Genomic DNA, 16,796 nt, shown 5'->3' on the forward strand with positions numbered 1-16,796 from the left:
GGCTTTGGCATTTCAAAATATCTACTTCAAATAAGAACGAGGTAATCGCAACCGTGGCTTAACGTGGACTAGAATATGTTAAAATTCTGAGAGCTAATTAGGTGAATTTCATTGTGAACAGGCCAACGTCAAACATCTCAAAATAGCGTTGAGCTTTTAAATAGAAGTGGTTTTTGGCCGCAGTTAACGGCGCAATCAAATGTTAAATCTTGGATACAATACACATTACGAAAGCCGACAATGAGGGTGACTAATTGAAATAAATGTCATCTGTAGTGGATGCCGACACCTCCGCTGCTCGTCATTCACACCGTAAGCACCAATAAGCAACAAGCCTGATGGGTAAACAGAACCAAGGGTGAAATTATTCAAATTTCGCAAAATCAAGTTTGCATGCTGCCAAGTTATTACTTGGATTACATTTCTGATCTAGACAAATTCACATTGTGAATAATTGCATTGCTGTGGTTGATGTTCATCCATCATTGGAAGTGTTCATTCCCCCAAAAATGTTTAATCCAACTAAAATGAGGATTTGGAGTCGGGAAAATCACTTTAACTTGCCTGAGAGGCAATGATCTTTATGACTGAATATATAGACCTATCCCAGTTACCCTGAAAACACAATAAAGCGCAGTCAATTAAACAGCGATCTGACAGGAAGTGACACGGGAGGGAAACTTATACTCGGTTCTCAGAACCGTATATGGTTAAATGGCATTCATTCTGAAAGAATTTCCAAAATCTAAACTGTAATCCGATTTGCTTGCTTTACACAACTTGCAGAAGCAAGAGCAAAGTTAACAGGTTCATACAATGAACATTTCTGGGAATGACTTAATTTTGCAGGCTAGTAGCAGGTTGGTTTCATTTATTTCCGATAAACTCTACCATAAATGGCACATAAAACCAAATTAACAACAGTTGCTCACAGTCATTCAGACAGTGAGTCAGACAAGTGAAATAAAATAATCTGGTTCAGATGTTTTTCCCTGTGTCAAAAGTCTGGCTATGCGAAACCAACACGACCACAACACAGAATTGGACAAGCGCGGCCGAACAATATAGCGAGATCATGTTTTGACACCAAGCGTTTTGCGATTTTCAGCATTTGCCCAGACAATATATTCTACCTACTGAAGCGTACTGAGTATACTGCTTTCTGTTTTGGCACATGCAATTTCATTTTGAGCACCGCAATGGACGGCTCACGATAATAGCTTTCCACGCTGTTAATTTCAGGAATGGCTGGGCACACCTCACAGATCATTTCTGCTTGATGATGAGGCGTGGAAACCCATCCTCTCCTGATCCTCGAACACCATTCTCTTACCTGTAGAAGTGAAATTTACTCCTAACTTTGTGCTTTACACTGCGGTAATTAAAAGATTAACAAGAAAAATCACAATGGCTCTGTTCTAAAACAGGATACTAGGGATGCTCGTAAAGTTAGCAAGGCTTCTGAGGTATCTTTGGAATAGCCTGTGAATTAAAAGTGTGCATAAGATGGCAAAAACATTTTTTTTGAAGCCGAGCCAGTGTCGAGCATTCGACTCATATACATTTCAGGTATACAGCCCTCAATAAAAGACAAAATAATCTTCCATAACAACTGAACAACACCACTTCAAATGAAATACAATATGTTTGTCTAACAAATACCTTAATATGCATATATAATGAAGGCTATTGAAAGAAATAACCAAATTCTGAAAAAAAATTGGTGTGGTAAAGAACTGCCTGCATAATTCATTAAAAATGCACAACAAAACCCCATTTCAGTGAAAAGTTATGCTGACAAATGAACCCAATAAACTAGAAACCGGCCGTTTATGGATCACATTGTTAAATGCCTTCAAAGAAAAGCAGTTAAAGTTGTTAAAGGCTTTAGAACTTCTATTTTCTAAACTACTGTTTTGTCAATTAACCTTTTTTCAAGCTGATTTTAAGCCCTACGCTGCTTCTGTTCAAATTTAATCCATCTTTAATGTGAATTAAAATTTCTTTAAAGTGGTGTGGGAATCATGTAAAAGTAACCCAATGCAAAAATAATTTACTTTTTTTATTTATTCATGCTTAACTCGGAAAACACGATTTGGAAACACAATTGAGGAGCGGTAGCCATCTGTCTTAGTTCAGCGCAGTTATTTATGGGTGGGGTAGTAGAACAAGTGATGGTTTTACACCCACAGGCACACACACAACACACTTGTTTGCCAGTTCAACCATTTATTGTGCGGGTCAAAACAGCTTGTATATCACTTAAAGCTTCAAAAGGTAGGTGACATTAATAGTCTCACCCTTTGACCCTAAAGTGAATGACTGAATTCCGGTCTTTACACATAAAGAAATGTTTAAACCCATTTGACACAAAAGGGTGCTGAGCGTTGGCATGGAACGACACATTTTTCCCTCGCTGAAAAAACTCTTTTGCACTTATGAGAATGACCCCAGGCTATCTGATATTGCTCATCAGAGCAATTTAGGGAACATTGGCAAAACTCACAAATTTAAAATTCCACTCGAATATGGCTTTCACAGTCAATAGGATAATCAAAACAGGCAAGGGGGGAATATCACAAGATGTTCTCCTCTTCTTGAGTGAACCACTTCAAACAAAATTCAAACATGATTCCTGCAGCCAGAAAACTAATCCTGATCTTTTACATGAACCAGCGGATCATCTCCACACAAATCAGGCAAGACTCTCTGATCAAAGAGCGCAACGCACAAAATCAGCTGTCACGTTCTTTGGAAAAGGGACTTGTGGGTACCAAAGCAAGCCGGGTGTTATGTCTTGCGACACTGTGCAAGTATAACTTTGAAATAAACATAAATAGTTCAGTTGTTTAAAAAACATTCCTGGTTTTATTGCAAACAATACATTAGTTTAATTTAACAACCCACATGAAAAATGGCCGAGTATAGTATCTAGTAAATTGTAGTATACTCTAGCAGTCAAAAGACTTTGTTAATGCACTCTATATGACATCCTTTACAATTCACTATAGAGAATTGATAAACTGTACCAAACATTGTGGTTTACTTAAATATTACTATGGTAAGGTTAAAAAACACTACAGTATGAGATACACTACAGTTTACTATTAAAACATACTTCAACATTTTAAAGTTATTCCAGATAGTTCCAAACATTCCAATAATTTGTTAGAACAATTCATGAACGTAGTAATCTGCCATTATGTTGAAATTCCCTTTATGATCGTTTTCACCAAGAACAGTTCTGATACATACAACTGTCAAAATTGAAACGCAGGTACATTATGGATATATTATTGATATTATGATTTAAATTGGTTGAGAATTGTGTCTGATTTAAATGTCTAGCTAACCATTAACACGAGAAACATGTCAAAACTGACTCAATCAGCCTTTTTTTCAACCGATTGACATGAAACCTGCTATTTGTAGCTAAATCAATCATCAAAAGAATTTGGATGAAAAAAATCTGCTGCCGCATCTAGTCAGGAAATTATTCCATTTATGAGCTCCATTAATAAAGCTCCTTTCATTGAATACATGTAGTACCTGAAAGTGCTCCTAAAACAAATGGAAAAGCATTTTGGGCAGTGTGCCATATTTCTACTCTGGATCTACCCTGACTGCCTACAACACACGTCACTTTCCTGAGAATTTCACCTTGAAACATCCCTTTCATCCCTTTTTTTGATGGGTCCACACATAATTAAAGTACAGATCAAGGGTTTCCCATGAAAAATTCCACACGGCACCATTATAAACGCTTTAAAAGCTTACCATCCTGTTAAAAAAGCAATGCCCATAGAGGAAATGATTATTTAGGTTATCATTGTTGATTTGCCAAAAACTGAAGGTTAAGAGACAGTGTTCATATACCATCTGTTTCACCTCTCACGGGGATATCGGTAAATCATGTCATCGCTATAAAATGACGCAGTACATTCCATTAATCTGCTTCTCCATCTTTTCTGATTTGCCATGTGGAATGAAATTAAGCTTAGAAATCCCTCCATTGAGTAGATTTACCATCCCTTGTGTCTTAATATAAAAAGGGAAATTACAGACATGCTGTATCGCACCCCATAAAAACCAGAACCCGTGTTCAAAAGTCACTTTACGCGATGTAAACAGCAGCGTGCAAGGTGTTTCTGTGCTTCTGAAAGGAAACTGTTGGGTTAAGGAATAAATTTCCCTAAAAAGGACATACGAGTTCATAAAGCATCAATCAATCGATTGATCTGGCCTAGCGCTGAGCCGTTTCAGGCATTATCAATTGATCAGCACACCCGAAGGATTCCTCGGGCCCCATTACAAACCACAGTGTGCAAATCACCCTATTAATAGATTTGTTCTGCTGGATCCAACTTGGCATTCTCCGCGAATATAATATTCAACAATGACCCTTCAATCTGTGCTTGGACGTCGATGCACTACTCGATCAAACGTAGCACCGCTTTCTATATAATTCATCATGATTGTTGAAATGACTCAGCGTGACTGCACTGGTTTGTGAAGTACATGTGGCCGTACGTGTTGGATACCAGTTTTAACATGCACATGTGCCCGTAGAGTTGATTCATCTCGAGTGATTACTTTGCCACATGAAGAGCAACATAATAACCAGATGTCTCTTAAGACCCTCACGCCAGCTGTTAATTGTATGGCAAGTGGCTTACAAACCAAGTGGACAAAAGGGAATGTGTTCAGTAGGCCTGTGTTGTGTATAGTGTTTAGATGTGCAAGGTGTCTTTAGCGTAGGACGAATGTAAACAGGGCTTGGCCGGGTTTGTTTGCTTTGAGATCTCAGCTGAACGGATCTTTGCAACATGCCTTCATGTGCGCTTTCAACCTTTCCCAGCCTTTTTCAGGTCGGAATTGTATTTCATGACTTTGAAGTGATAAATTATAGCCTGTGCTGAAATTAATGGTTTTATGCATTTCATTAATGTCAAGAAAGTTAAATATTTTGCTCGGTTAAGGAACCAGTGATTGCTAATGGTGTAAAATGCAAGCAAATTAATTCATTCTGGAGTGATTCCTTACTCATGGGAATAAAAGCTCAAATGCTGACTCAATACTTTCAATACCATAAAAGCTCAAAAAACCTAAACCAACACTTATGTAACCAACAATTTTGCTTACAGTGGTTTCTGTGGTTCTCATCTGGTTCTGGTTGCTTCAGGGATCAGGTTTTACTTTGGACATGAAGTGGCGACATCACACGGCACCAAATTTGTTTACTATACAGAATTAAACAAAAATAACCCCAAAAGAAACAATTTATAAATATTTCTCTTTCCACATATTTGTTTGTTTCAAGAACGATGGCATGACACGGAACATGTCCATGCTGACGTCAGACGTCTAGCTTGTCTCACTTTTACCAAGTTGACATATGACTTAAATAAAATACACCAGAGCTCACATGAACACAACTACTTCACACGACATGGGAAGTGGGAACCTTTTTCTATGGTATTTCCATGGTTAGTTGTGTCTTATAAATGCCATTTAGCATTGTTTTCTCCCTTTGAGAAACAGACTTGCAACCCACCAGTTGAGAACCACTGCGCACTTGACAAACAACCATTCACACAAAATGTTTAACTGAAGCACATGACACAGGGATACAGGATCTGGAAACAGCCTTTCAGATTATGTGAACACACACATGCAGACAAACATTTGGAGACCGTATGGTTCAAACAAGGTTCTTCTGTTTTTGGAGTCAAGCCAAAGGCAACATGTGCAAGCAAATATATTTCCAACTGTACACAGTGCAGTACATGACAGAGACGTTCAATAAAAGTATTGATAAAACCAAAGAAATTAAAGCAAAAACATTTATCTCCTTTACATTTCTTTGAGAGTAGCTAACCTTTTATTGAAAGGTTATATCGACTCAGTGATCAGAGGTACATTGAGGCCTTGAAATAATTGCTCTTGAATGTTTTAAATCAAGCATGCACAAAGTCTCAAGACTCCATTGTGTCTTTTCACTCTTAAATGACATAAAGGCACTAAGACCTTTTGACGGAAAGGAAGCGCATGGGTTCTCACGTAGGCCTTTCACTCAGTTGACCCCACACAGCTGTTTGGACTGGCTTAGCTTCATTTCTACAAAGCCAGTGGGGGCAGAGAAGAGCTTTTAGAGCAGCCGATACATCAGACGGTTTGTTTACAACATTAGAGGTCAGCGGTGCAGTATTGATTGGAAAATATACTCCCAAGAGCAGTTTATTAAAAGACACCTAACACTGTGCCAATAGGTAGTACTGTCAGACTATGGGAAAGCACAAAAATTACATTGTCTTGATGATAAAGAAACCGGATACCTTCAAAGAGGAGTTGTATATCTGAATCAGGTTATTGTGTCACTGCATGTGATGCATTTGTTTTACAGGAAGAGATGCTTTTAAAAAGCCAGGCAAAGGACGTGAATTGCAACGAGGGAAGTCAGCGCTTCTGATGTTCACAGATGGGTCACACCCATACATCACTCACAGACGAAGCGCTCTGCTGCTTTAATCTGACATCCAATAGTCAATTAACTCATTAAACTTGACTAGAACACACCACATGTTCTAAGAACAGCATTAGCCTTCGTAATTACTACAATTAATTGATTGTTAAAAGACAATAACTGACATTTTGAGCCGTGGGAAAATGAATGTTAAAAACCAAACATTAGTTTATATAAAAGGGCTAGCATCAAATATTTATTTGTTCAGCTCCAGTTATTTGGTTACAATTATTTTTTTCTTTTTTATGTTTTGTCTGCATTGAATTCTAAACACGTTTATAGCTCATGCAATAAAAGACTAAATGCGGTATGTTGCGTTCGTAATAAGTGCTTTTCATGTGAATAGTTCTTTACAAAAGGTTCCTTCATCCAAGTGCCAATCATTCATTTGACATCTATGATTATTTAATAAAAACGCGACGATCATGATTGATGACTTTTTAATTATAATGTTCGTTCTCTCTTGAAAACTAGATCACTCATATTTCATCCGAGCTTTCCAAAATTGTCCAATAAACAGGCTTCACGATAATCTAACGCAGCATCACTGCCGCCATCTGACTGCATCTCATGCTTTTATGTATTCCGTTTGCGCCCGTTAATCTTAATTAAAAAATACTCTAGCATCGGAGGTTTGGTTTGACTAAATGCACGCTGTTACGCATTATCGTTAACGTCACAAACCGATTTGTTTAGTGTTTCAAGTGCGTCCGATGATGCTCTAACAAAGGCGACAAAATAGCGCACGTTAGTCTATCAAACACTTCCACCGCACGGACAGTTGTGCATTTAACTTTGCAATCGTCCACTGGATCTCAAGGACTTACCTGGAGCGTTCAAAGCTACCAGCAGGAGTATCGAAAAAGTCGCCAACATCGCCATCGCACTTTACGCCTTGCGCCAAATATCCGATCTGCTTCACCGATCTGCAAAGAGCGACTCGGCAATTCATGCAACTTCGACAGAATCCACTTCAGTCCAGCCCTTCACGATAGGACGGATGGATGCAATGTGCTTTTCTTCAACTCTTAATAAAGCTCTGCTCGTAACGCAACGTCTGTAGTTGCTCCGCGATAAAAGCGTGTATGCGGAGTTTAGTACAGCCAGGTATCTAGATCACATCCAAAGCCCGTGTAATTGCGAACAGATGCTCCTCGAGCGGCACGACTCTCTGTCTGATTGTGGAGATCGGAAAGTCGTTAGAAAGCACTCGACGATGCGGATAACAATAGGATAAGTTCAGATAACAGCAGTTTTCAGGAGATCCCGCTATAAGACACGCATCCCAAACGCTGAATCCGGTTCTGCTGTTCACCCCCCTTCGGTTTGATGCCTCAATGACAAGTCCCCAGAAAGAGAGGCTTAATAACAATGGCCTGAATAACCGGGCGCTTAATGCATCCGTGCCGTTCGCTCCACAGTACAAATATGTGTAGTAAGACTCTTCTGTACTTTGTTTGGCGCAGTAAAAGTAACCAGAATATGTCCCACCGGTCCCGGTCAGATCCCTCAATTTGGGACTCCGGGGATTATCAGATTAAATTGGCTGGAACGGACCTGAAATCCGCTCGTCTTTCACACCGAGCAATTAATCGTTTTCCCGAAAAACAAATGGGTTGATTCTCCAGTATATGACAACAATCCCCGGGTTTGAAGGACTTCAGGCAATGAATGCTGCCACAACCTGAACTGTAATAGTGAAGCTGAGACAAGCGCGAGGAGAGATCCGAATCGGGGTGACGTCAGAGGAGGCCGGGCTTCCGCGCTAGCGAGGAGCGAGTAGGCGGATTTAAATCTCCATTGCGCAAAGTTAACTCTGAGGTGAGGTTTACGTTTGCAGACAGGATGAACATCTATACATTTACAGAGATCGTCTAACTGGTAAACCGCAAGATATCAACGTGATTGTATCGTATGTGAAGTAAAATGTTTAATAGGTAAATTTATCTTTGCCCCAATTGTATCTTTTGTGTACAGAAGCACTTTGACATAAACACTCACAGTTGACAACGTCAGGCACTTTTTCCGCCGTAAAGCGGAGGTTAATCAGAACTCGGCTGTATTACACTATCGTTAAACATTTCATAGGACTGAATTGTGTTATTTAATAACAGAAGTAACTGTTTACATTTCATCAATTGATTCCAGGCTAGACTGTCGGTCTGAGCGACGATATGAAGTGATTGAGAGGAGGTGGAAATAGTAAAACACTTCCCTCTGCTGGTCACCCTCACATGACATCCTCGGAGTAACGTAAACCAAACGGGACATTAACCGGTTTATGTTTACGCTCCTTATGAACATTTGCCACAGTTTACTACTTTAATAACTGTATATTTTATTGCACATTTACATTTACTTACATCCCACAACTTATTACAAATTTGAATAATTAATCTGCCTCAGGAGATAAGTATTACAACTAGTTCTTATTTTTTAGAGAATGCTGCCACCAAGGTTTGGTGGTATGAGCAAATATCTTATATTATGTGAGTGATTTAATATCCCTGTATATAGCACAACTTAGTTTGGGGTAAATGTGTTGTAATGTGTCTCATCCAATCAGAATGTAGATTGTAAACCTTTATGTCACGTTATTACTGCATGCATGGGCGCCGTAAAGGGGTGGAAGGTTAGGACGATTCTAAGGGCCCAGCCTGATTTAGGGCCCAGAAGAGCAGACCCCCTTTTTATTTTCCTATTTCTTTTCTCTTTTTAATACATACATTAAATGTGCTAGGGCCCCTCGTGCAATAAATGTGCATTTTGTCCGTTTTGACCATAGATTTAATATTTAAAAAACAAATAATGTAATTACTCTTTCAGTCACACCCCTCCCTGCTCCCTCTCACAATGGTTCATTCCAGCTGCGCTGTCCGAGCTACGATCGCTAGTGTAGCATCTCTTGCTTATTGAACTTGCTATGATGCGGCGCAGACAGTGACACACGCAGGCAAGTCACATCAAAAGTCAGGGCATCAAAAACGGAAAGAAAGGAAGGAAAGAGAAGACAGAGAACGCCAAAGTCGACAGTATGTCACACAGTTTTTCAAAAAGAAAGGTAGCTTGACCTATTCCTGTATTCCAAAACTTATTTTTGTTGCTACATGACCTGCTTTTATCTAGCGAGCTTAGTAAAATATTTACTGAATTATGAACACAGAATCAGCGGCTGCTGCACACCCACGTCCTCCTTCCCCCACGTCCCCGTCTTAATCAGCCGAACAAGGTGAGCCTGAGCGCGAAATTCGCGAAGATTTTAGCCTCTAAACACGTCTTATCTACTGTATTCGCCACATGATGATAACTTTCCAAAACAAAAAGTAATCTACACGCTTCTAAAACGACAAAATCAGTTTGCCGTGTCGTGTGTTCTGTGAAGTGACAGTGCTGCTGCTACGATAGATGCTGTCAAACTTGACGTTCTTAATATGAATAAAATGCCCCAGAAAAAAAGAATATAAAATTGAATAAAACGTGTCTCTACTGTAGCTGATGTTTCCTGAATGAGCAGTTTGACCCAGCTGAAGCTTGTTCATGTAAAGAATATGTCAATATGTGTACATAATGTTCTGTTGTGCTTGAAAATGCAATTGAGATAATAAATGTTCTCCCTTTTATGTAAACAAGTACATAATTCTATATTTTTTCTTGTTTTTGTAGGCTTTGTACTCATCCTAAACATTTTAACTATGCAATTTGCTAATTATCTTTTTTATAAGTATACAGGGCATGTTTATTGGGTTAAATTTTATCTGTAAAAAATGTAGGGGGCCCAGAAATTTTGGTTTCCATAGGGCCCAGAATTTCTGGCGGCACCCCTGACTGCATGTGTGGAATATATCATCATACCACTCAGCCCTGTTGCCACATTATCATGACACTTCCAACATATGCAACAACATGTGATAAATTGACACAAATTATTTTTAAATATTCTCTTGAATTGTACTCTGTTATGAATTTATATACACTCGAAGTGTTCAGTTCCCATGCACTGTGGGTGGGAGTTTTTCCTCAACAATTTACAAATTGGAATGACTGATGACTTCATTCATCAAAACATCCATCCTGTAATGTTGATGGAACAACACAGTTTGTTGTCTCCCCAAAGCACAATCTAGTGTTTGATGCATGGAAGTGTTTTGACTCATGTTGAGGCATGCGCAACATAAGAGGTTTCAAAACAACCTGCTTGCCTGGTCTTCATGCTCTGTCTTCTTCACAAATGACCAGAAAGAAGGGGAGTAAAAGAACATGCCCATCTACATAAGTTATGAGTGGTCCCAGTGCTCCGTGCTTTTGCGTTTACAAACGATCCAAACACACAACTCCGAAGCTCACCCATGGCGTGAAACATCCCCTTCGCCATTTGTTGCTAAAATAAACAATCACCCCTCTCCGCCCAAACTTTCCTTTCCCAAGTACAAACACTTGTTTAGACACAAACATGCACTAGTTTAGCGATTCATTGTGGGGCCGCATTAGGTTGTATGTACACAAATCTCTAAACATCTCCCATGGGAGAGAAAGACAAGCAAAAATATCCAATAAATTGTTCCATGTGGCGGTAATGATCATCAATCACAGCTGAGGCATTGAGAGTGAAGGGGGTGATATGCACACATTTGAGTGTCTTTGAATGGTTTAATGCCAATAGTGTGTGCATTGACGTATTTGACGCGCTTTAGCTTACAGAAGTCATGCCTCAATGACCATCATTTATGAGAGTTAACACCCATGACTGTGCTATTGAAAATGCCTGAGCTTCTGACTGATTCAATGGTTATAGAATAATTTCATACACTTTCTCTTAGACTTTGCTGCAATGGGACCAAGGACTCTATTACAAACACAATCCTACATATTAATGTACAGAAATATGTACATAGTAGATTTCTATTTCTATTAAAAAGGCATTAAAATGTCATTCAACATGCAGCATCAAGCCTACAAATAACCTAGAAGGATTGCATGGATAATGTTACTCTAAATGTATAGTTTCTTTAGCGATTGCATCGCTGCCGGCGGCTAGTTTGTATCCTCTGACACTTGCTTCACCTCACATTTGTTCTTGGTCTTATTATTAGTGTATTTTACTATCGTTACATATCACTGTCGTTGCCGAATTATTTATAACTTTATATTTTAAACCTATATTCATTGAAACGTAACGCCGCTAGCATATTAGCGTGTTAGCTTGCCTTCTGTTTACATTGTGGAATATCATCTCCCCCTATTTGTCTTGTGTGCTAACTGTTTCTCTTTTTAAGCGTATATACTAAGACTCATCAAGCAACCTTGGTAAGTTAGGATTGCACTTCATACCCGGTGAGTTATGGCTTCTATTCCTATTGTTGTTACTTGCACCTCATGTCATATGTTTAGTTTAGCCTTCTCTGTCAGCGGCGAGGGTTTTACATGTGATAAATGCAGGGAAGTAGTTAGGCTGACGGAGAAGATTTTAGAATTAGAGTCTCGCATCCAATCTTTATTTGAGGATAGTAAGAGTGTAAGAACCGTAGAAAACACTTCGGATGCGAGCAATGTTAGCGCACACAGCTCGGTTCCGGTTGAAAATCCCCTGCAGCTGGGAAACTTTGTGACGGTGAGACGGCATAGTCGCAGGACAAAACATCACTCAACCGTTCCGATTAAAGTCTCGAACAGGTTTGCCCCGCTCAGTGACGCACCGACTGAGAAACCTGCTGAAAGTGCCCTAGTGATCGGTGATTCTATTGTCCGGAACGTTAACATAGAGACACCAGCCACAATAGTCAAATGTTTACCGGGAGCCAGAGCGCCTGACATCAAGTCAAACTTAAATGTGCTGGCTAAGGCTAATCGTAAATACAGTAAGATTGTTATTCATGTCGGCACAAATGATGTTAGACTCCGTCAATCGGAGATCACTAAAGATAATATTAAAGAGGTGTGTGAGCTCGCAAAAACGATGTCAGACACTGTAATATTCTCTGGCCCCCTTACTGCTTACCGTGGTGATGAGATTTATAGCAGATTATCATCACTAAATGGCTGGTTGTCTGAGTGGTGCCTGCAGAATAATATAGATTTTATAAATAACTGGAAGAGTTTTGAGGGCAGACCTGACCTGTTGAAACGAGATGGTCTCCATCCCTCCTGGGATGGGGTTTCCCTCCTCTCTAGAAATTTGGCACACAGTCTTAATAATGCTAAAGTCTGACTACCTAGGGCCCAGGTCAGGAAGGAGACAGAATGGCTTAACCAACTGTCTGCTTGCCGTCTCGCGTTACAGAATACACAAAATATACAACATGTAATAATCCCTTCTTACAAACAACATAAAATAGAGACTGTGTCTGTCCCCCGGATTAGCAAACATAAGATATTGCGTAAACCTCTTGAAAGTAATTTAATAAACGTTAAACAAATCAAACATGAACAAAATACAGATAATCAGCTGTTACGACTCGGATTGCTTAATATTAGATCTCTCTCAAATAAAGCACTTTTTGTTAACGATTTGATAACCGATCATAAAATAGACATGCTTTGTTTGACAGAAACATGGCTAAAGCCAGATGATTTTATTACTCTAAATGAATCCGTTCCCCATGATTATTACTATAAACACGAGCCTCGTCTAAAAGGTAGAGGGGGAGGTGTCGCTGCACTTTACAAGAATTCTTTTATTACCTCTCAGAAGTCTAATTTTAAGTACAATTCTTTCGAAGTCATGGTACTTCACGTATCGACACCTAATACTAAGGACAAAACATTTTTAAAATTTATTCTAGCTATTGTATATAGGCCTCCAGGGCACCACACAGATTTTATTAAAGATTTTGGTGGGTTCTTATCAGAACTAGTACTGGCCGCAGATAGAGTCCTTGTCGTCGGTGACTTTAATATCCATGTAGACAATGATACAGATGCCTTGGGACTGGCTTTCAAAGACACTCTTAACTCCATGGGCGTTAGTCAACATGTGTCAGGACCCACTCACCTTCGTAATCATACTTTAGATTTAATACTTTCTTATGGTATAAATGTGGACGATGTTAAAATCGTTCAGCAGAGTGAAGATATTTCGGATCATTATCTGATATTATGTTTGCTTCAATGGCCTACGGCTGCAAATCAAACTCCTTGTTACAAATATGGTAGAACGATTACTTCAACTACCAAAGATGCGTTTCTCGATAATCTGCCTGAATTGTCTAAAATATCCAGCATGAGTAATAACGTTGACGATTTTGACACTACTATTGAAAATTTTAACTCTACTTTCTCGGAAATATTAGACACAGTTGCTCCTCTGCGTTTAAAGAAAATTAAAAATAGCGCCCAACACCGTGGTATAATGAACACACTCAGACTCTAAAAAAAGCATCCCGTAAAATGGAGCGCAACTTTAAGAAAACGAATTTAGAGGTATTTCGTATAGCATGGAAGGATAGTACTCGAAATTACAGGAATGCAATAAAAACGTCTAGATCCGCCTACTTTTCAACACTAATAGAGGAAAACCATCACAACCCTAGGTTCTTATTTAACACCGTGGCTAAATTAACAAAAAATAAGTCGTCATCGACGTCAGATTCTGATTATCAGCATAACAGTGATGAATTTATGAACTACTTCACAAGTAAAATCCAAGATATAAGAGAAAAAATTATAACAATGCAACCTGTAGTGAAATCCGCTGAACAAACTAACTACAGCACCCCTAAGGAGAAATTGCAATTATTTTCTACAGTAGATCACGATGAACTGTCTAAAATCATTAAATCATCTAAATCATCAACATGCATGCTAGACCCTATACCTACAAAACTACTGAAAGAAATGCTCCCCGAAATTATAGATCCTCTTCTTAGTATTATTAACTCATCTCTGACATTAGGACATGTGCCTAAAGCATTTAAGGTGGCTGTTATAAGGCCTCTTTTAAAAAAAACCAAACTCGACCCCAAAGAACTAGGGAATTACAGGCCTATATCGAATTTACCTTTTATATCTAAAGTTCTGGAAAAAGTAGTTTCAACTCAATTATGCTCCTTCCTCCAAAGGAATGACATTAATGATGAATTCCAGTCTGGATTTCGAGCATGTCACAGTACAGAGACTGCTTTGATCAGAGTTACAAATGATCTGCTTTTAGCGTCTGACCGTGGCTGTATTTCGTTATTGGTGCTGCTAGACCTCAGTGCTGCATTTGACACCATTGACCACATCAGAGAAATTAATTCATGCATTCAGGACATCAAGACTAGATTACTGTAATGCACTTCTAGGTGGTTGCCCTGCGGGCCTATTACAAAAACTGCAACTGGTTCAAAACGCGGCAGCTCGAGTTCTTACACGTACAAAAAAGTATGAGCATATAACCCCGGTTCTGTCAACCTTGCACTGGTTACCTATAAAGCATCGCATTAACTTTAAGATCTTGCTTATTACCTATAAAGCCCTACATGGTCTAGCGCCGCAGTATTTGAATGAACTTCTATTGTATTACAGACCACCACGTACATTACGTTCTAAGGGGTCCTGTCAGTTGGTAATACCTAGAATTTCAAAATCAAGTGCAGGTGGTAGATCCTTTTCTTATCTAGCGCCTAAACTTTGGAATATTCTTCCCTGCACGGTCCGGGAGGCAGACACACTCTGTCAGTTTAAATCTAGACTAAAGACTCATCTTTTTAATCTTGCATACACTACACCTCCATAATATTAATCCTCAGAGGATTTAGGCTGCATTATTTAGATCAACCGGAACCAGGAACACATCCAACAACAAATGATGTACTTGTTGCATCAAAGAGTGCAGAACACTACTCTACTCTCAGCCAGTCTTGTCTCTTTGTTCCAAGGTTACCGCAGGATGCAGTTCATGCCCAGACCTGATGGCAGAGCTGAGAATGGGAAGCGGTGACCTGACAAGTGCTAAGAGGATAGAGCTGGATAAAGGACGCGACAACTTTGTTTTTTTCTACAACATTTCAAATGCTATTAGATTGTTAATGATAATCTTTAATTTTTATATTTTTATTAAGCCTTGTTGTGCAAGCACTGATGAGCTTGTGCAGAGGCAGCAGCTTTTGCCAGAGGGGAACTGGAATCCCCTGGTTGGGCCTGGGTTCCCCTGAGGTTTTTTTTCTCGATGGGAGTTTTGGGTTCCTCACCACCGTTTGCATATTGTTTTGCACTATCTGCCTGGCCGGGGGGGCTGCTTTAGAATTCATACTTGTATTAAATGTGTCTCATGTACAGCTGCTTTGTAACAATGAAAATTGTAAAAAGCGCTATATAAATAAAGTTGAGTTGAGTTGAGTTTAGGGATTTTGTCTGTCCTGCAGAGGGATATTTTGTTGATCTGGACTGTGTCAGGATTTTAGTAATATACAGTGCATTAGATAACAAAAAACGGTTTCCAACAGTACAGTATCGTGTTGTAGATATGTGATACTGTCAGCATTTGAAACCTAACACATAGAACTGAAAAAGTATTTAAATGAAATATATAGTATGTCACTCACGTTGGAAACACACAGGCAAACAGGGTTATCATGAAGTACTGCTTAATTACATCCTTAGTGTTGCATAATTTTTATTTTTTTATTTCAAATTGTTCCACTCATATCAAGCTGGATTGTGATGCATTTTGTAATTTAGTTTCAATAAAGTTTTTTTTGTGTGTGCATGTGTTACAGTAGGATTTCACAGTTTTTAGTTGTTCTTTTATGATATGACCTCTTTAACAATTGGTGCTATTTATAAAACCTGGACTATAACGAAATCTAGGCTTTGCAGATGAGCTGTGCGAGAAAATAGAAAGTGCACATTATTTAGAGATTGAAAGATTGGAAAAGAAATGAGGTTTGACTCACAAGTTAATATTTAAGGGGAAAAAAATCTTTGCTACTCCACAGGTGTTTGTATATGCAGAGCATGATAAGATCCAGCATTTATTCGTGTCATTTGTTTTCACTTGCTGCTATATTTCATTATTCCACCATCAGAATAATCAAATCTAACATTAGACTTTTGCATTTTCGATTTTTCTGCCCTCTGCATAGCCATTTAGCATCTTGTTTACACTTTACCACTGAAGGCGGAACCCGAATGCAGAAGACTTGCTCAGTTCCTGCGCGAATGACGATCTCTGCGATTTTCTTCAACAATTACCAGTCTGATGTGATCAGTGGGATCCTAAGCAAGGACCATTTCTACTTAATTTTTAAAGGGGAAAACAGACTTCTGAATGCTGTCAGCTCTCACCTGATTGGCT

At 39.0% G+C, this 16,796-nt stretch overlaps 1 protein-coding gene and 1 long non-coding RNA gene across 3 annotated transcripts in view; one reads left to right on the top strand and one right to left on the bottom strand.

Annotated features, from left to right (window-relative positions):
- The window catches only part of nectin1b (nectin cell adhesion molecule 1b), a 90,769-nt gene extending 82,545 nt beyond the window's left edge, over window positions 1–8,224 (bottom strand). For both annotated transcript variants that reach the window (XM_056766142.1, XM_056766141.1), the window contains exon 1: window positions 7,351–8,224. In XM_056766142.1, the coding sequence (XP_056622120.1) occupies window positions 7,351–7,405 (55 nt within the window). In that variant the 5' untranslated portion in view covers window positions 7,406–8,224. The remainder of the gene's footprint in view (window positions 1–7,350) is intronic.
- Window positions 8,225–9,451: 1,227 nt separating this feature from the next.
- LOC130436063 (uncharacterized) lies at window positions 9,452–16,153 on the top strand. Its single transcript, XR_008908910.1, has 3 exons — window positions 9,452–9,584; window positions 9,687–9,752; window positions 11,797–16,153. It is a non-coding gene; the product is annotated as an uncharacterized LOC130436063 (long non-coding RNA).
- The last annotated feature ends 643 nt before the right edge of the window (window positions 16,154–16,796 follow it).

This window comes from Triplophysa dalaica, chromosome 14 (assembly GCF_015846415.1).
Source record: "Triplophysa dalaica isolate WHDGS20190420 chromosome 14, ASM1584641v1, whole genome shotgun sequence".
Lineage (NCBI taxonomy): Eukaryota > Metazoa > Chordata > Actinopteri > Cypriniformes > Nemacheilidae > Triplophysa > Triplophysa dalaica.